General features: G+C 52.4%; 2 protein-coding genes across 3 annotated transcripts in view; both read right to left on the reverse strand.

Annotated features, from left to right (window-relative positions):
- PPAN (peter pan homolog) overlaps positions 1-12697 on the reverse strand; it is a 62168-nt gene that overhangs the window by 18855 nt on the left and 30616 nt on the right. The gene's annotated exons all lie outside the window — the stretch shown is intronic.
- SHFL (shiftless antiviral inhibitor of ribosomal frameshifting) overlaps positions 1-12697 on the reverse strand; it is an 86365-nt gene that overhangs the window by 1368 nt on the left and 72300 nt on the right. Inside the window, exons 2-8 of one of the 2 annotated variants that reach the window (XM_050770704.1) lie at positions 5379-5588; positions 4783-4906; positions 4535-4584; positions 2144-2182; positions 1792-1941; positions 527-630; positions 250-404 (exon numbers count right to left, since the gene is read on the reverse strand). In XM_050770704.1, the coding sequence (XP_050626661.1) occupies positions 250-404; positions 527-630; positions 1792-1941; positions 2144-2182; positions 4535-4584; positions 4783-4906; positions 5379-5399 (643 nt within the window). In that variant the 5' untranslated portion in view covers positions 5400-5588. Of the gene's footprint in view, positions 1-249; positions 405-526; positions 631-1791; positions 1942-2143; positions 2183-4534; positions 4585-4782; positions 4907-5378; positions 5713-12697 lie in introns of those variants that run through there. The other variant, XM_050770703.1, reaches the window with a different exon arrangement.

Genomic DNA, 12697 nt, shown 5'->3' on the forward strand with positions numbered 1-12697 from the left:
GGCACAAAACAGGGGCCCCAAACCCAGAGACCATGGGGGCAGAGGCCATGGAGACCCTCAGGCATGGGCCACTGGGGTGAAACCTCAGAGCCTCGTGGGCAAGACCACGGAGACTGGGGGGCCATGGAGGCCACGTAGAAGCAGTGGCTGCTGCTGTGGGAGACGAAGTGGACTGAGTGGAGATTTGGGGACTTAAAGGCACAGAAGGGGACAAAGACTGCCCAGGATGTTGGAGGAGAAAAGCCTCACCTCGCCGGTTGTAGCAGTCGGCGGCCGAGCAGGAGTGAGTGTGGGTGCTGCGGCGATCCGGGTCCCGGTCCCAGCGCGGGGGGAGGATCCGTGTTGGATACACGGGGAAGCCGCACCCGTAGCAGGGGGACGGGGACCCCATCTGTGCCCAGCCCCTGGGGGCGGGCAGGGCTGTGAGGGTCCGAGGGCGAGGCTGGGCCAGGGTGGGGCCAGGGCAGGGAGGGGCAGGGCTGGGGTGGGGCAGGGCTGAGGGGGAGCTGGGGGTCAGCGCCCTCACCGGAAGTTGTGCCGACACTTCGGGCAGTGGAACTCAGCCAGGCCCCACATCTTGTCAGCTGGCACTGGCTCGTAGCGCTTCCGGCATTTCCGGCACCGGGATACCTGGTGGTGGTGGGGGGGGGCGTGCAGAGAGGGGACCAAGGATTGTCAGAGGTGTCTGAGGTTGGGGTCAGGGCTAGAAGTGTGCTGCAGTGGCTGGCCTCAGCTTGAGCAACCCAACTCAATCAGTGACTTCACATGGGTAGCCTCATATTGACCATGGTGGGAATACTTACACCACAGAAATTGGCAAACACTACACATCTTGGCTTCCTGCCTCTTTTGCAAGAACTAGTTAAGCATTGACCAGAAGCGAACTACTGGTCAGGACATTCAGAGGCCAGATTTGGGGCTGTGTTTTTGAGGTCAGATTTGGTTTCTTTTCTTTCTTTCTTTCTTTTTTCAGAGACAGAGTCTCACTCTGTCATCCAGGCTGGAATACAGTGTTGTGATCATGACTCACTGCAGCCTCCACCTCCTGGGCTCAAACAATCCTCCCACCTCAGCCTCCTGAGTAGTTGGGACCACAGGCACACACCGCCACTCCCAGCTAATTAAAAACAATTTTTTTGCCAGACGCAGTGGCTCATGCCTGTAATCCCAGCACTTTGGGAGGCTGAGGCGGTAGATTGCTTGAGCTCAGGAGTTTGAGACCAGCTTGGGCAACATGGCAAAACCCCATCTCCACACACACACACAAAATACAAAAATTAGCCAAGTGTGGTGGCGCAGGCCTGTAGTCTCAGTTACTTGGGAGGCTGAGTGGGGAGGATCATCTGAGCCCAGGAGGTGGAGGCTGCAGTGAGCTATGATCCCGCCACTGTACTCCAGCCTGGACGACAGGGCGAGACCCCATCTCTTCAAAACAAAAATTTTTTTGGAGCCAGGGTCTCACCCTGTCACCCAGGCTGGTCTCAAACTCCTAGGTTCAAGCAGTCCTCCCCACTTAGCCTCCCAAAGCACTGAGATTGCAGCCATGAGCCACTGCGCCTGGCCAGGTTTGATTTCTGTAGTAGCTGTTCAATTGTGGGGTCAAGGGTCAGGCTCTGGGGTAAGGAGGTATTGGACTTCTCACATTTAAGGTCAGGGGTTGGGATCAAGATGAAGGCTGAGCTCTGAGTTTGGAGGTCAGTGATGGAAATCCTTAGGTCAGAGGTACAGTCACTGAGGATGGGAGTCAGGAGTGGAGTTCGGGACAGTCAAGGTTAAGTTGTGGGTCACTACCTCCTTCCTCTGGGGCACGCGGCGCCACCAGACGTGGTCGCAGGAGGAGCAGGCAAACTGCCGGTCCACAGCAGGGATAAGGTCGTCCTGGGCACGTTGAAACATGCGTAGGTTGGCTTCTGTCAGCGGCAGGAGGGAGGTCGCCACTGCCTGTGGAATGGGGCAGGTGGGGATGAGGTGGAGGGGGGTCACCCCTTCTGCACCAGCATAAGCATCAGCCCTCCTCTCCCTACAGACAAGTCCTCCTCCTGCCCCAGTGAATATCTCCCCTCCTGCCCTAATGGACATCCTTCCGTGCCTGCAGATGTCCCCCTCCCCACTTCCCCATCTCAAGCCCTAGCCACCAACTCACCTGAATGTCCCGGTCCTGTTTCATATCTTCTGGTGGATCCTGGGTGGAGATAGCAGGGGCAGAAACTGGGATGGGGCTCAGGCCTCTTTTCCACCTGTTTGCTGTGTTGGGAGGGCCCCGGCCGCAAGGAGAATAGGGTGCCCCTAGCTCGCCAGGAGCTCACAGAGCACTGCCCACATATTGAGAGCCAGGTGTGTGGCCTCAGTTGTCCTCATAGCAGCCCTGAGAGGTGGGCACACCTGTTACCTTATTGCTCAGATGGGGAAACTGAGGCTTAGGGGAGGGCTTGCCTGTGAGGCCAGCCTGACCCCCGTACTCACTTCCTGCCTGCAAATGCCACATGCTTGTTGGTGTTGTGACAATATCGCCCCTTTGAGGCCATGTTGTGCTTGGCTAAGTGGTGGGGATCTGGACTGAGAGATGTGGGTTCGAATCCCAGCTCTATCACTTCCAGCTGTGGGGACTTGGACAAGCCACTCCCTGCCTCCTGGGTTTCCACTGACAGGCATGTTAGAGCCCAGACTCTGACTCCAGGTGGCCAGGGTTCAAATCGCAGCTGCCACCTGCTTGCTTCGTGAACCTAGCAAGTGACTTCATCCTCAGTTTGTCTGTGAAATGGGGATAAATAACAGGACCTGTCTCCTGGGGTCACTGTGGCGATGAAATAAATCAATTCCTGGAGTCTTGCCATATGGGAAATACTCAATGAATGCTACCCTCTGCTATTGTTATTATTATATTTTTGAGATGGAGTTTCACTCTTGTCGCCCAGGCTGGAGTGCAATGGCGTGATCTCGGCTGACTGCAACCTCCACCTCCCAGGTTCAAGTGATTCTTCTGCCTCAGCCTCCCAAGTAGCTGGGATTACAAGCATGCACCACCACGCCCAGTTAATTTTTTGTATTTTTAGTAGAGACGGGGTTTCACTATGTTGGCCAGGCTAATCTCGAGCTCCTGACCTCAAGTGATCTGCCCGCCTCAACCTCCCAAAGTGCTGGGATTACAGGCGTGAGCCACCGCACCCGGCCCCTCTGCTATCATTTTTATCATACTTTTATATGTATAAATGTAGACTATGATACATATTTTACTATCCTCTGGGTTTTTTTGTTTTTTGTTTTGTTTTTGAGACGGAGTCTTGCTCTGTTGCCCAGGCTGGAGTGCAGTGGCGCGATCTTGGCTCACTGCAAGCTCTGCCTCCCGGGTTTACGCCATTCTCCTGCCTCAGCCTCCTGAGTAGCTGGGACTACAGGCGCCTGCCACTACGCCTGGCTAATTGTTGTTGTTGTTGTTGTTGTTTTGTATTTTTAGTAGAGATGGGGTTTCACCATGTTAGCCAGGATGGTCTTAATCTCCTGACCTCGTGATCCGCCCGCTTTGGCCTCCCAAAATGCTGGGATTACAGGCGTGAGCCACCGCGCCTGGCTTTTTTTTTTTTTTTTGAGACAGAGTTTCGCTCTTGTTGCCCAGGCTGGAGTGCAATGGCGTGATCTTGGCTCACTGCAACCTCTGCCTTCCAGGTTCAAGCGATTCTCCTGCCTCGGCCTCCCAAGTAGCTGGGATTACAGGCATGCGCCACCATGCCCAGCTAATTTTGTATTTTTTAGTAGAGACAGGTTTCTCCATGTTGGTCAGGCTGGTCTCGAACTCCCGACCTCAGGTGATCCGCCCGCCTCAGCCTCCCAAAGTGTTGGGATCGCAGGCGTGAGCCATGGCGCCAGGCCTATTATACTGTAACAGCCCTACACTGAGCCTTTCAGGCAGGCGAAATCCACAGTGTTCCCATCACCAAAGCTTTCGAAGAAGCAAAGTAGCCATGATGCACCTGTGCTTCAAAGCCATTCATTCATTCATTCATTCATTCATTCATTCATTCAACACAAGGATTCCCTTCCCCTCCCTCTCTCTCCTCCCCAATCCCCTGCTCATCCCAGCCTTTCTAGAGACTGACACTAACAACCCTTCCCCACCTCCCAGCCTTTGCTCATGCCATTCCCTCCCACACCCTAAGGCCCCTGCCTTTCTTTCCCTTTCCCCTCCCAGGGCTCACTCCTCTCCATCCTTTAAGACTTGGTACCTCCTCCTCCAGGAAGTCTTCTCTGATCTCTGCCCCCCCACGATGGCCATAATCCTGACTCCTTTCATTGCCTAGTTTCATGGCTGTCCGCCTTTGAATACAATCAGCGCATAATGAGCGCCTACTGTTTGCAGGCTCCCTGGCCGGACAAACGATAGAGAGGTGAAAAAGTGATATTGGGGGATGAGTTACGGACCGACAATGCCTGGTCCCTCCTGTTTCAGAGAAGTGTCAGTCACCATGAACCGGTCGGGTCCCCCCTCTTGCTGTCCCTCCCGTGACCCGGTCCTTTGCGAGGGGAGGGGACAGGTTACCTGGGCATCCAGATCGTTACTTAGTTCTTGGCCATCTTTTTGCTTTACCCCTGCGGGGGAGAGTGCGTATAAGAGAAGGGCCCTTGAAGGGTCTGTGGGAGTTCCAGGCCACCCAGAGCCGCGATGCAGAGCCTCCCCGAGGCTGGGACCTCCGGGGGAGGTGATCTCAACGCCTCTCCCTAGACCACGCCCCCTCGGCGCTCCCACGCGCGGTCTCCGCACCAGGCCCGGGACCCCAGCAGCCTCACCGTACACGATGGAGCGCCCAACTCCCGTGTGGTCGCTGCCGAATTTCCTCATCAGAGCCCCCGCCTTCTTGGAGGATACCTTCCCATGAAACTTCTCCCGGAGGCGCCGGACGCTCTTCTCCAGCTGGGATGGGGACAGGGGGGTTCCGGTGGGCGAAGGGGAAGCGCGATCGTCCCTCCCCCATCTCTAGGCACCGTTCTCCCGGCCCGAACTTGACCCTTGGTTTTGGCCTCCGCCGCCCCCCCTTTCATCCCTCTACGGCATTTCCTGGAAAAAGCCAAAGTCCCCACATGGCGCTGGGGGAGGGCGCGGACTGAGGCGAGCGTCCCAGCCTAAGGTGGGGGGGCGGCCAGGTTATCTCTGGCCTCTGACCTTTGACCCTGCAGCCCCCGCTTTTCCTCGGAGAGGCCTCATTTCGCTCTGGGGAAACGTGGGAGTCACTTTCCTTTTCAAGGGGGGTGAGCGCCAGGCAGGGGTAAGGATCTGGGGTTCTAGGATGGGGGTCCCCACGAACTGCGAAGCCCCCTCCGCGCCTCTCGGCCGCTCCTCGGAGTCTGTCGCGTCTGCCCCCGGCCCAGCCGTAGCCATCTCTTACCTCCACACCTTCCTGAGACATGGTGGCGGCGGCGCAGGTCCCCGCGAGGGTCCGCACTGCGCGGTTCAGCCGCCCCCCTACCTGGGCGCGCCCGTCGGTCCAGCAGCCGCGCAGGGCAGGGGGCGGTGCCTCGGGGCCGGCTCCGCCCTTCCTCCCCAGCCCCTGTTTCGCTTTCGATTCAGGGGGGACCGGGCGCGCTGGCTCCGCCCTGGCTCCGCCTCTGCTCTTGCGCCCCAAACCCAGGCGGGCGCCCCGGGTCTGCACCCTGCGGCGGAGCGCGCAGACCTCGGGCGGGGGAGGCGGCGCGGCCTCTGCAGTCGGTCACATGTCCCCACGCTGCGCGGGGTCCGCGTCTTCACGTCCCTCGTGGGGGCGGGGCCGCATCGGAAGGCCGCGGCGAGGCCCCGCGCCCCCCCACCCAGCGCGCGCTCCCCCAGTTCATCACCCTCCTCTCTGTCCTCCCTCCTTCCCCCGGAATCTGGCGCTCATGAGGACCTGGGCGCTTTTCCTGCCCTGAGTCTCTGTCCTAGCTAGGGTCACCTCTCTGAACCTCAGTTTACCCCTCTGTGAAATGGGGAGGATCCTGGTGTCTACACCATGGAGTGGAGTATGTGCCAAGATTCCCGAGTGGATCGCGTAATAGCGCCTGGCTTGCAGTAGGCACTCAACTAGTCACTGGGCCACCTGCTGTGTGCCCTTGATAGGGGCAGGCAGTGTGTGTGTGGTTGCGGGGAGCGGTGCTTGAGAAAAACACAGATTCTTGGTCTCTCGTTGCCCGGTAGAATCCGGCTGTCTCAGGGATCCAGGGAATCTGCAATGGTTAAGAACCCCGTGGGCTGGACAGTTCTAACCCAGTACAGGGCGCATCAGGGAGCCGTTAGGTGGTGGGGCTCTGGCCCAGACTGGGGACACAGAGATGGCTACTTCATTGGAGAAGGGGATGCTTTGTACAGTCACTGAAATTGGAGGTCTTAGCTCGGGGACGAATAGAGTGGGGAGTTGAGGCAGCCGTGCAGAGCCCCCAAAACAAGACTAAGTCTGGGGCTTTCGGGCAAGGGCTTCTCAAGCCCAGCACTCTTGACACTTTGGGCTGCCTGGTTCTTTGTGTGGGGGACTGTCCTGTGTGTTGGGGGACATTTAACAGCATCCCTGGCCACTGCCTGCTAGATGCCAGTGGCTCCTCACTCTCCCTGTTGTGACTACAAAAAATGTCTCCAGAGACTGCCAGATACTCTCTGAGGGGCAAAATAGCATTGTGTTCAACGACTCTAAATTTTTTTCTCCATTGCACACCTCTATAGGTAAAACTGTTAAAATTACACCCCCAGATGGATATTTATTTATTTATCTTTTGAGACAAGGTTTTGCTCTGTTGCCCAGGCTGGAATGCAGTGGTTTGAATACGGCTCACTGCAGCCTCGAACTCCTGGACTCAAACAATCCTCCTACCTCAGCCTCCTAAGTATCTGGGATTACTGGCATATGCCACTATGCCTGGTTAATTTTCATTTTTTTTTTTTTTTTTTTTTTTTGTAGAGACGGGGTCTCACTATGTTGCACAGGCTGGTCTCAAACTCCTGGCCTCAAAGATGGATTTTTTAAAAAAATTTATTTATTTGTATTTGTATTTTTTTTTTTTTTTGAGAAGAGTCTCCCCCTGTCGCCCAGGAATGCAGTGGTGCCATCTCGTCTCACTACAACCTCTGCCTCCCAGGTTCAATCGATTCTGCTGCCCCAGCCTCCCAAGTAGCTGGGATTACAGGTGCACGCCACTACGCCTAGCTAACTTTTGTATTTTAGGTAGAGACGGGGTTTCACTATGTTGGTCAGGCTGGTCTTGAACTCTTGACCTCGTGATCCGCCCGCCTCTGCCTCCCAAAGTGCTGGGATTACAGGTGTGAGCCACTGAGCCCAGCCAGGATATTATTTAAATTATATACAAATACAATTATATCAATATATTCTGTAAATTGTTACATAACAGTATCTTTATTACAGAAATATATATTCTTTTTTTTTTTTTGAGACGGAGTCTCACATTGTTGCCTGGCTGGAGTGCAATGGTATGATCTTGGCTCACTGCAACCTCTGCCTCCCAGGTTCAAGTGATTCTCCTGCCTTTGCCTCCCAAGTAGCTGGGATTACAGGTGCCCGCCACCATGACTGACTAATTTTTTGTATTTTTAGTAGACACAGTGTTTCACTATGTTGGCCACTACATGTGGTCTGGAACCCGTGACCTCATGATCCTCCCGCTTTGGCCTTCCAAAGTGCTGGGATTACAGGCATGAGCCACTGTACCCAGCCAAAATATATGTTCTTTAGGAAACAAAAAATTGTAATCTCAGCTACTTGTGAGGCTGAGGCAGGAGAATTGCTTGAACCTGGGAGATGGAAGTTGCAGTGAGCCAAAATCATGCCATTGCCCTCCAGCCTGGGCAACAAGAGCGAAACTCTGTCTCAAAAAAAAAAAAAAAGAAAGAAAGAAAGAAAACAGAAAACTGCAGATTCAAAAATATACATGAGGGCTGGGCTTGGTGGCTCATGCCTGTAATCCCAACACTTTGGGAGGCTGAAGCGGGCGGATCACTTGAGGCCAGGAGTTTGAGACTAGCCTGGCCAACATGGGGAAACCCCATCCATACCAAAAATACAAAAATTAGCTGGGCATGGTGGTGCATGCCTGTGATTCCAGCTTCTTGGGAGGCTGAGGTAGCAGAATTGCTTGAATATAGGAGGGAGACATGGCAGTGAGACGAGCTTATGCTAGTGCACTCCAGCATGGGTGACAGGGTGACTTGAAAAAATGTAGAGAGATAAATGAAGCTGGGTATGATGGTTCACACCTGTAATGCTAGCACTTTGGGAGGTCAAGGTGGGGAATCACTTGAGGCCAGGAGTTCAAAACCAGCCTGGGCAATATAGCAAGACCTTGTCTCTTAAAAAAAAAAAAAAAAAAAAAAGAAAGAAAGAAAGAAAAGAAAAAACTTATTAAAAAAAAAAAAAAACTAAAAAACAATAAACCCCCCCAAATCTAGATATTCTAGTGTTTTCCAGTTAAACCCCAAAACTTTGTTTATAGGGTGTATGTACTGCACTCTGGAGACTACTATATTCGCAAACAAAAGCAGTTCATGATTCTTCGTGGCTGAATGGTGGAATTCTAGGCGGGGATGGGGGCTGGAGACTGCACAGAGGACCTGGGATTTTATCCTGAAGGAAGTGGGAAGGTTTAGAGGGAATCTCCTGTCATAGTTGCCAGTTACTAATCTATTTGCCCAGCGCAGAGGGAGGTCATAGTTATGTCCCATCCACTGGCCGAGATGGGCACTGAGTGGGAAGGAAACAGGTAAGAGTCTGAGCTAGCCCTGACGTAAATCAGATCTGCTAGGCGTTTTGTTTTTTGATTTTTTTTTTTTTTTTTAGCACAGAATATGCAGAGCAAAGGTCTGTTAGAGCTGGCATTTTTCTTTTTTTTTAAGAGACAGAATGGAGTGCAGTGGCACAATCATAGCTCCACTGCAGCCTCAACCTCCCGAGCTCAAGCAATCCTCCCGCCTTGGCCTTCTGAATAGCTGGGACTGCAGGTGTGTGCCACCACACCCGGCTAATTTGTTTGTTTGTTTATTTTGTTGTTGTCTTGTTTTGTTTTTGTTTTGAGACAGAGTCTTGCTCTGTCACCTAGGTTGCAGTGCAGTGACACGATTTCAACTCACTGCAACCTCTGCTTCCTGGGTTCAAGCAATTCTGCCTAAGCCTCCTGAGTAGCTGGGACTACATGTGTGTGCCACCATGCCCGGCTAATTTTTATACTTTTTTGTAGAGCTGTGGGTCTCACTGTGTTGCCCAGGCTGGTCTTGAACCCCTGGGCTCAAGTGATCCTGCTGCCTTGGACTCCCAAAATGCTGGGATTTCAGGCGTGAGTCACTGCACCTGGTCAATCCTTATGATTTCATGTAGTCTTTGTAGCTAAGGACTTGAGAAATGGCTTTGCTGGGCTGTTTGCTTTGCTTTTTGCTCAGGACCTCTCAGAAGGTTGCAGTTAAGGAGTTGGCCACGGCTTCGGTCATCGGGAGGTTTGACAGGGGCTGACGAATCTGCTTCCAAGGTGGCTCACTCCCAGGGCATGCAGATGGGTGCTATGATTGGCGGGATGCCTCGATTCCTCCCAGTATACTTGAGTGGCATGAGTGTACTCCCAGCATGGGAGCTGGCCTCCCGAGCACACCATCTAGGAGCTGAGAGCTAGGTGGAAGTTGTATCTTTTTATGATCTAGCCTGAAAGTCACATAGCATCACTTCTGCCACATTGTGTACATTAAAAGCTCATTGGCTGGGCACAGCAGCTCATGCCTGTAATCTCAGCACTTGGGAGGCCAAGGCAGGAGGATCACTTGAGCTCAGGATTTCAAGACCATCCTGTGCAACATAGTGAGACCTCATCGGTTGGGCGTGGTGGCTCACTCTTGTAACCCCAGCACTTTGCGAGGCCGAAGTGCATGGATCACCTGAGGTCAGGAATTCGAGACCAGCCTGGCTAACCTGGTGAAACCTCGCCTCTACTAAAAATACAAAAATTAGCTGGGCGTGGTGGTGGGTGCCTGTAATCCCAGCTATTTGGGAGGCTGAGGCAGGAGAATCACTTGAACCCAGCAAGTGGAGGTTGCAGTGAGCCAAGATTATGCCACTGCACTCCAGCCTGGGTGACAAAGCAAGACTCTGTCTCAAAAACAAAAACAAAAATAAAATAAAACATAGCAAAAACAGCAAATCTTGACCTGGAACCAGACCCTTGGAGGCTTAAGCTGGGTGACTGTGTGTTCAATTATGGAGGAAGGCCGGGTGCAGTGGCTCACACCTATAATCCCAGCACTTTGGGAGGCCCAGGAGGGCAGATCACTTGAGGCCAAGAGTTTGAAACCAACATGGCCAACATGGCAAAACCCTGTCTACTAAAAATACAAAAAGTAGCCAGGCATGGTGGTGCGTGCCTATAGTCCCAGCTACTCAGGAGGCTGAGGTGGGGGAATCACTTGAACCCGGGAGGTGGAGGTTGCAGCGAGCCAAGATCGCACAACTACACTCCAGCCTGGGCAACAGAGAGAGACTCCATCTGGAAAAAAAAAAAATTGCCTCACACCTATAATCCCAGCACTTTGGGAGGCCAAGGTGGGCGGATCATCTGAGGTCGGGGGTTTGAGACCAGCCTGACCAATATGGAGAAACCCTGTCTCTACTAAAAATACAAAATTAGCTGGGCAGGGTGGTGCATGCCTGTAATTCCAGCTACTCGGGAGGCTGAGGCAAGAGAATTGCTTGAACCCAGGAGGTGGAGGTTGCAGTGAGCCAAGATCGTGCCATTGCACTCCAGCCTGGGCAACACGAGCCAAACTCCGTCTCAAAAACAAAAACAAAAACAAAAACAAAATATTATGGAGGAGATGGAGACCATTGGAGCGTGTGTGTGCTTTTCACAATCTAGTCACTCCAGTTGAGTCAAATGAAAAATTGATCAGGAATGCTCAGAGCTGGAGAAGCTGTAGGGCAATGAGAAGTCTCCCAAATCACTGGAGACAGCATCCATTGGTGAAACCTTTTGGGAAGGACACAATGGAAAAATCTGCTACTAAACTATTAAGCATGCTGGATTAATCATGTCTCTCATTCTCTGTCATCTTCTCCTTCTCCATCTCCTTTACCTTCTCCTTCTCCTCCTTCTTCTTCTCCCTCCTCCTCCTCCTCCCCTCCTCCTCCTCCTCCTTCTTCTCCCCTTTTTTTTTTGAGCAGAATCTCACTGTGCCACCCAGGCTGGAGTGCCGCGTCATCATCACAGCTCACTTGAATTCCTGGACTCGAGTGATCCTCCTGCCTCAGTCTCCCAAGTAGCTGTGATGATAGGTGTGCACCATCCTGTCAGCTAATTTTATTATTTTTGTGGAGACGGGGTCTCACTTTGTTGCCTGGGCTGATCTCGATCTCCTGGGCTCAAGTGACCCTCCCTCCTTGGCCCCCCAAAGTCCTGGGATTACAGGCATGAGCCACTGCACCTGGTTTGAATTTTTCTTGCAACAAGCATCTAATCTATCATTTTTGTAATGAGAAAAAATACCCGGCCAGGCGCGGTGGCTCAAGCCTGTAATCCCAGCACTTTGGGAGGCCGAGGCGGGCGGATCACGAGGTCAGGAGATCAAGACCACCCTGGCTAACACGGTGAAACCCCGTCTCTACTAAAAAAATACAAAAAACTAGCCGGGCGAGGTGGCGGCGCCTGTAGTCCCAGCTACTGGGGAGGCTGAGGCAGGAGAATTGCGTGAACCCGGGAGGCGGAGCCTGCAGTGAGCTGAGATCCGGCCACTGCACTCCAGCCTGGGCGGCAGAGCAAGACTCTGTCTCAAAAAAAAAAAAAAAAAAAAAAAAAAAAAAAAAAAGAAAAAATACCCAATAAGATAAATGCAATTAATTTTTCTTTTATTTTTTTCTTTTCTTTTTTGACAGAGTTGCTCTGTCGCTCAGGCTGGAGTGCAATTGCATGCTCTCTGCTCACTGCAACCTTGGCCTCCCGGGTTCAAGCGATTCTCCTGGCTCAGCCTCTGGTGTAGCTGGAATTACAGGTGTGCGCACTGCCATGCCCAACTAATTTTTTGTATCTTTAGTATAGACAGAGTTTCACCATGTTGGCCAGGCTGGTCTCGAACTCCTGACCTCATGATCCACCCATCTCAGCCTCCTAAAGTGCTGGGATTACAGGTGTGAGCCACTGCACCTGGCCAATCCAATTAATTTTTTTAAATAACATGTTTGAAACCCTGGACACTATCTTTGACAATGACGCCTAATGGGTGAGAAGTAATTTGGAATTTTATAATTTGAGTAGTTCTGAGTAAATGGAACATCCTTTGCAGCACAGAAATCTATTGTTCGAGTTTTGTGAAATCAGTTTCTTACATTTTTCCAGGAATACATTGTGTGCAAAAGTTGAGGAACCTGTTTGGTGGGGCTATGCTCAAATTAATTTGGTGAGTGGTGAGTGGAGAAATTATAATGGCTAAAATGAATTCCCTGAGTATATCTGGGGCTCACTGGCTGTTGGGCTCTCTGCAGGTGATGCCCTAGGCCTTAGGATCTTCTGGCTTAGGCATGATTGGCCCTTACAGATGAAGAAACTGAGCTTCCAAGAGATTAAGCAAATCATGTGGATACCCAGTTTATAAGTGGTATAGTCAGGATTTGAACTCAGGCCAACTGACTGCAAACTCCTTCAAGCTGGAATTTAGGTTCAGAATTGTGGAGATGAAGGGGGCATGCTTTGGAACTAGACA

This window comes from Macaca thibetana, chromosome 19 (genome assembly GCF_024542745.1).
Source record: "Macaca thibetana thibetana isolate TM-01 chromosome 19, ASM2454274v1, whole genome shotgun sequence".
Classification (NCBI taxonomy): Eukaryota; Metazoa; Chordata; class Mammalia; order Primates; family Cercopithecidae; genus Macaca; species Macaca thibetana.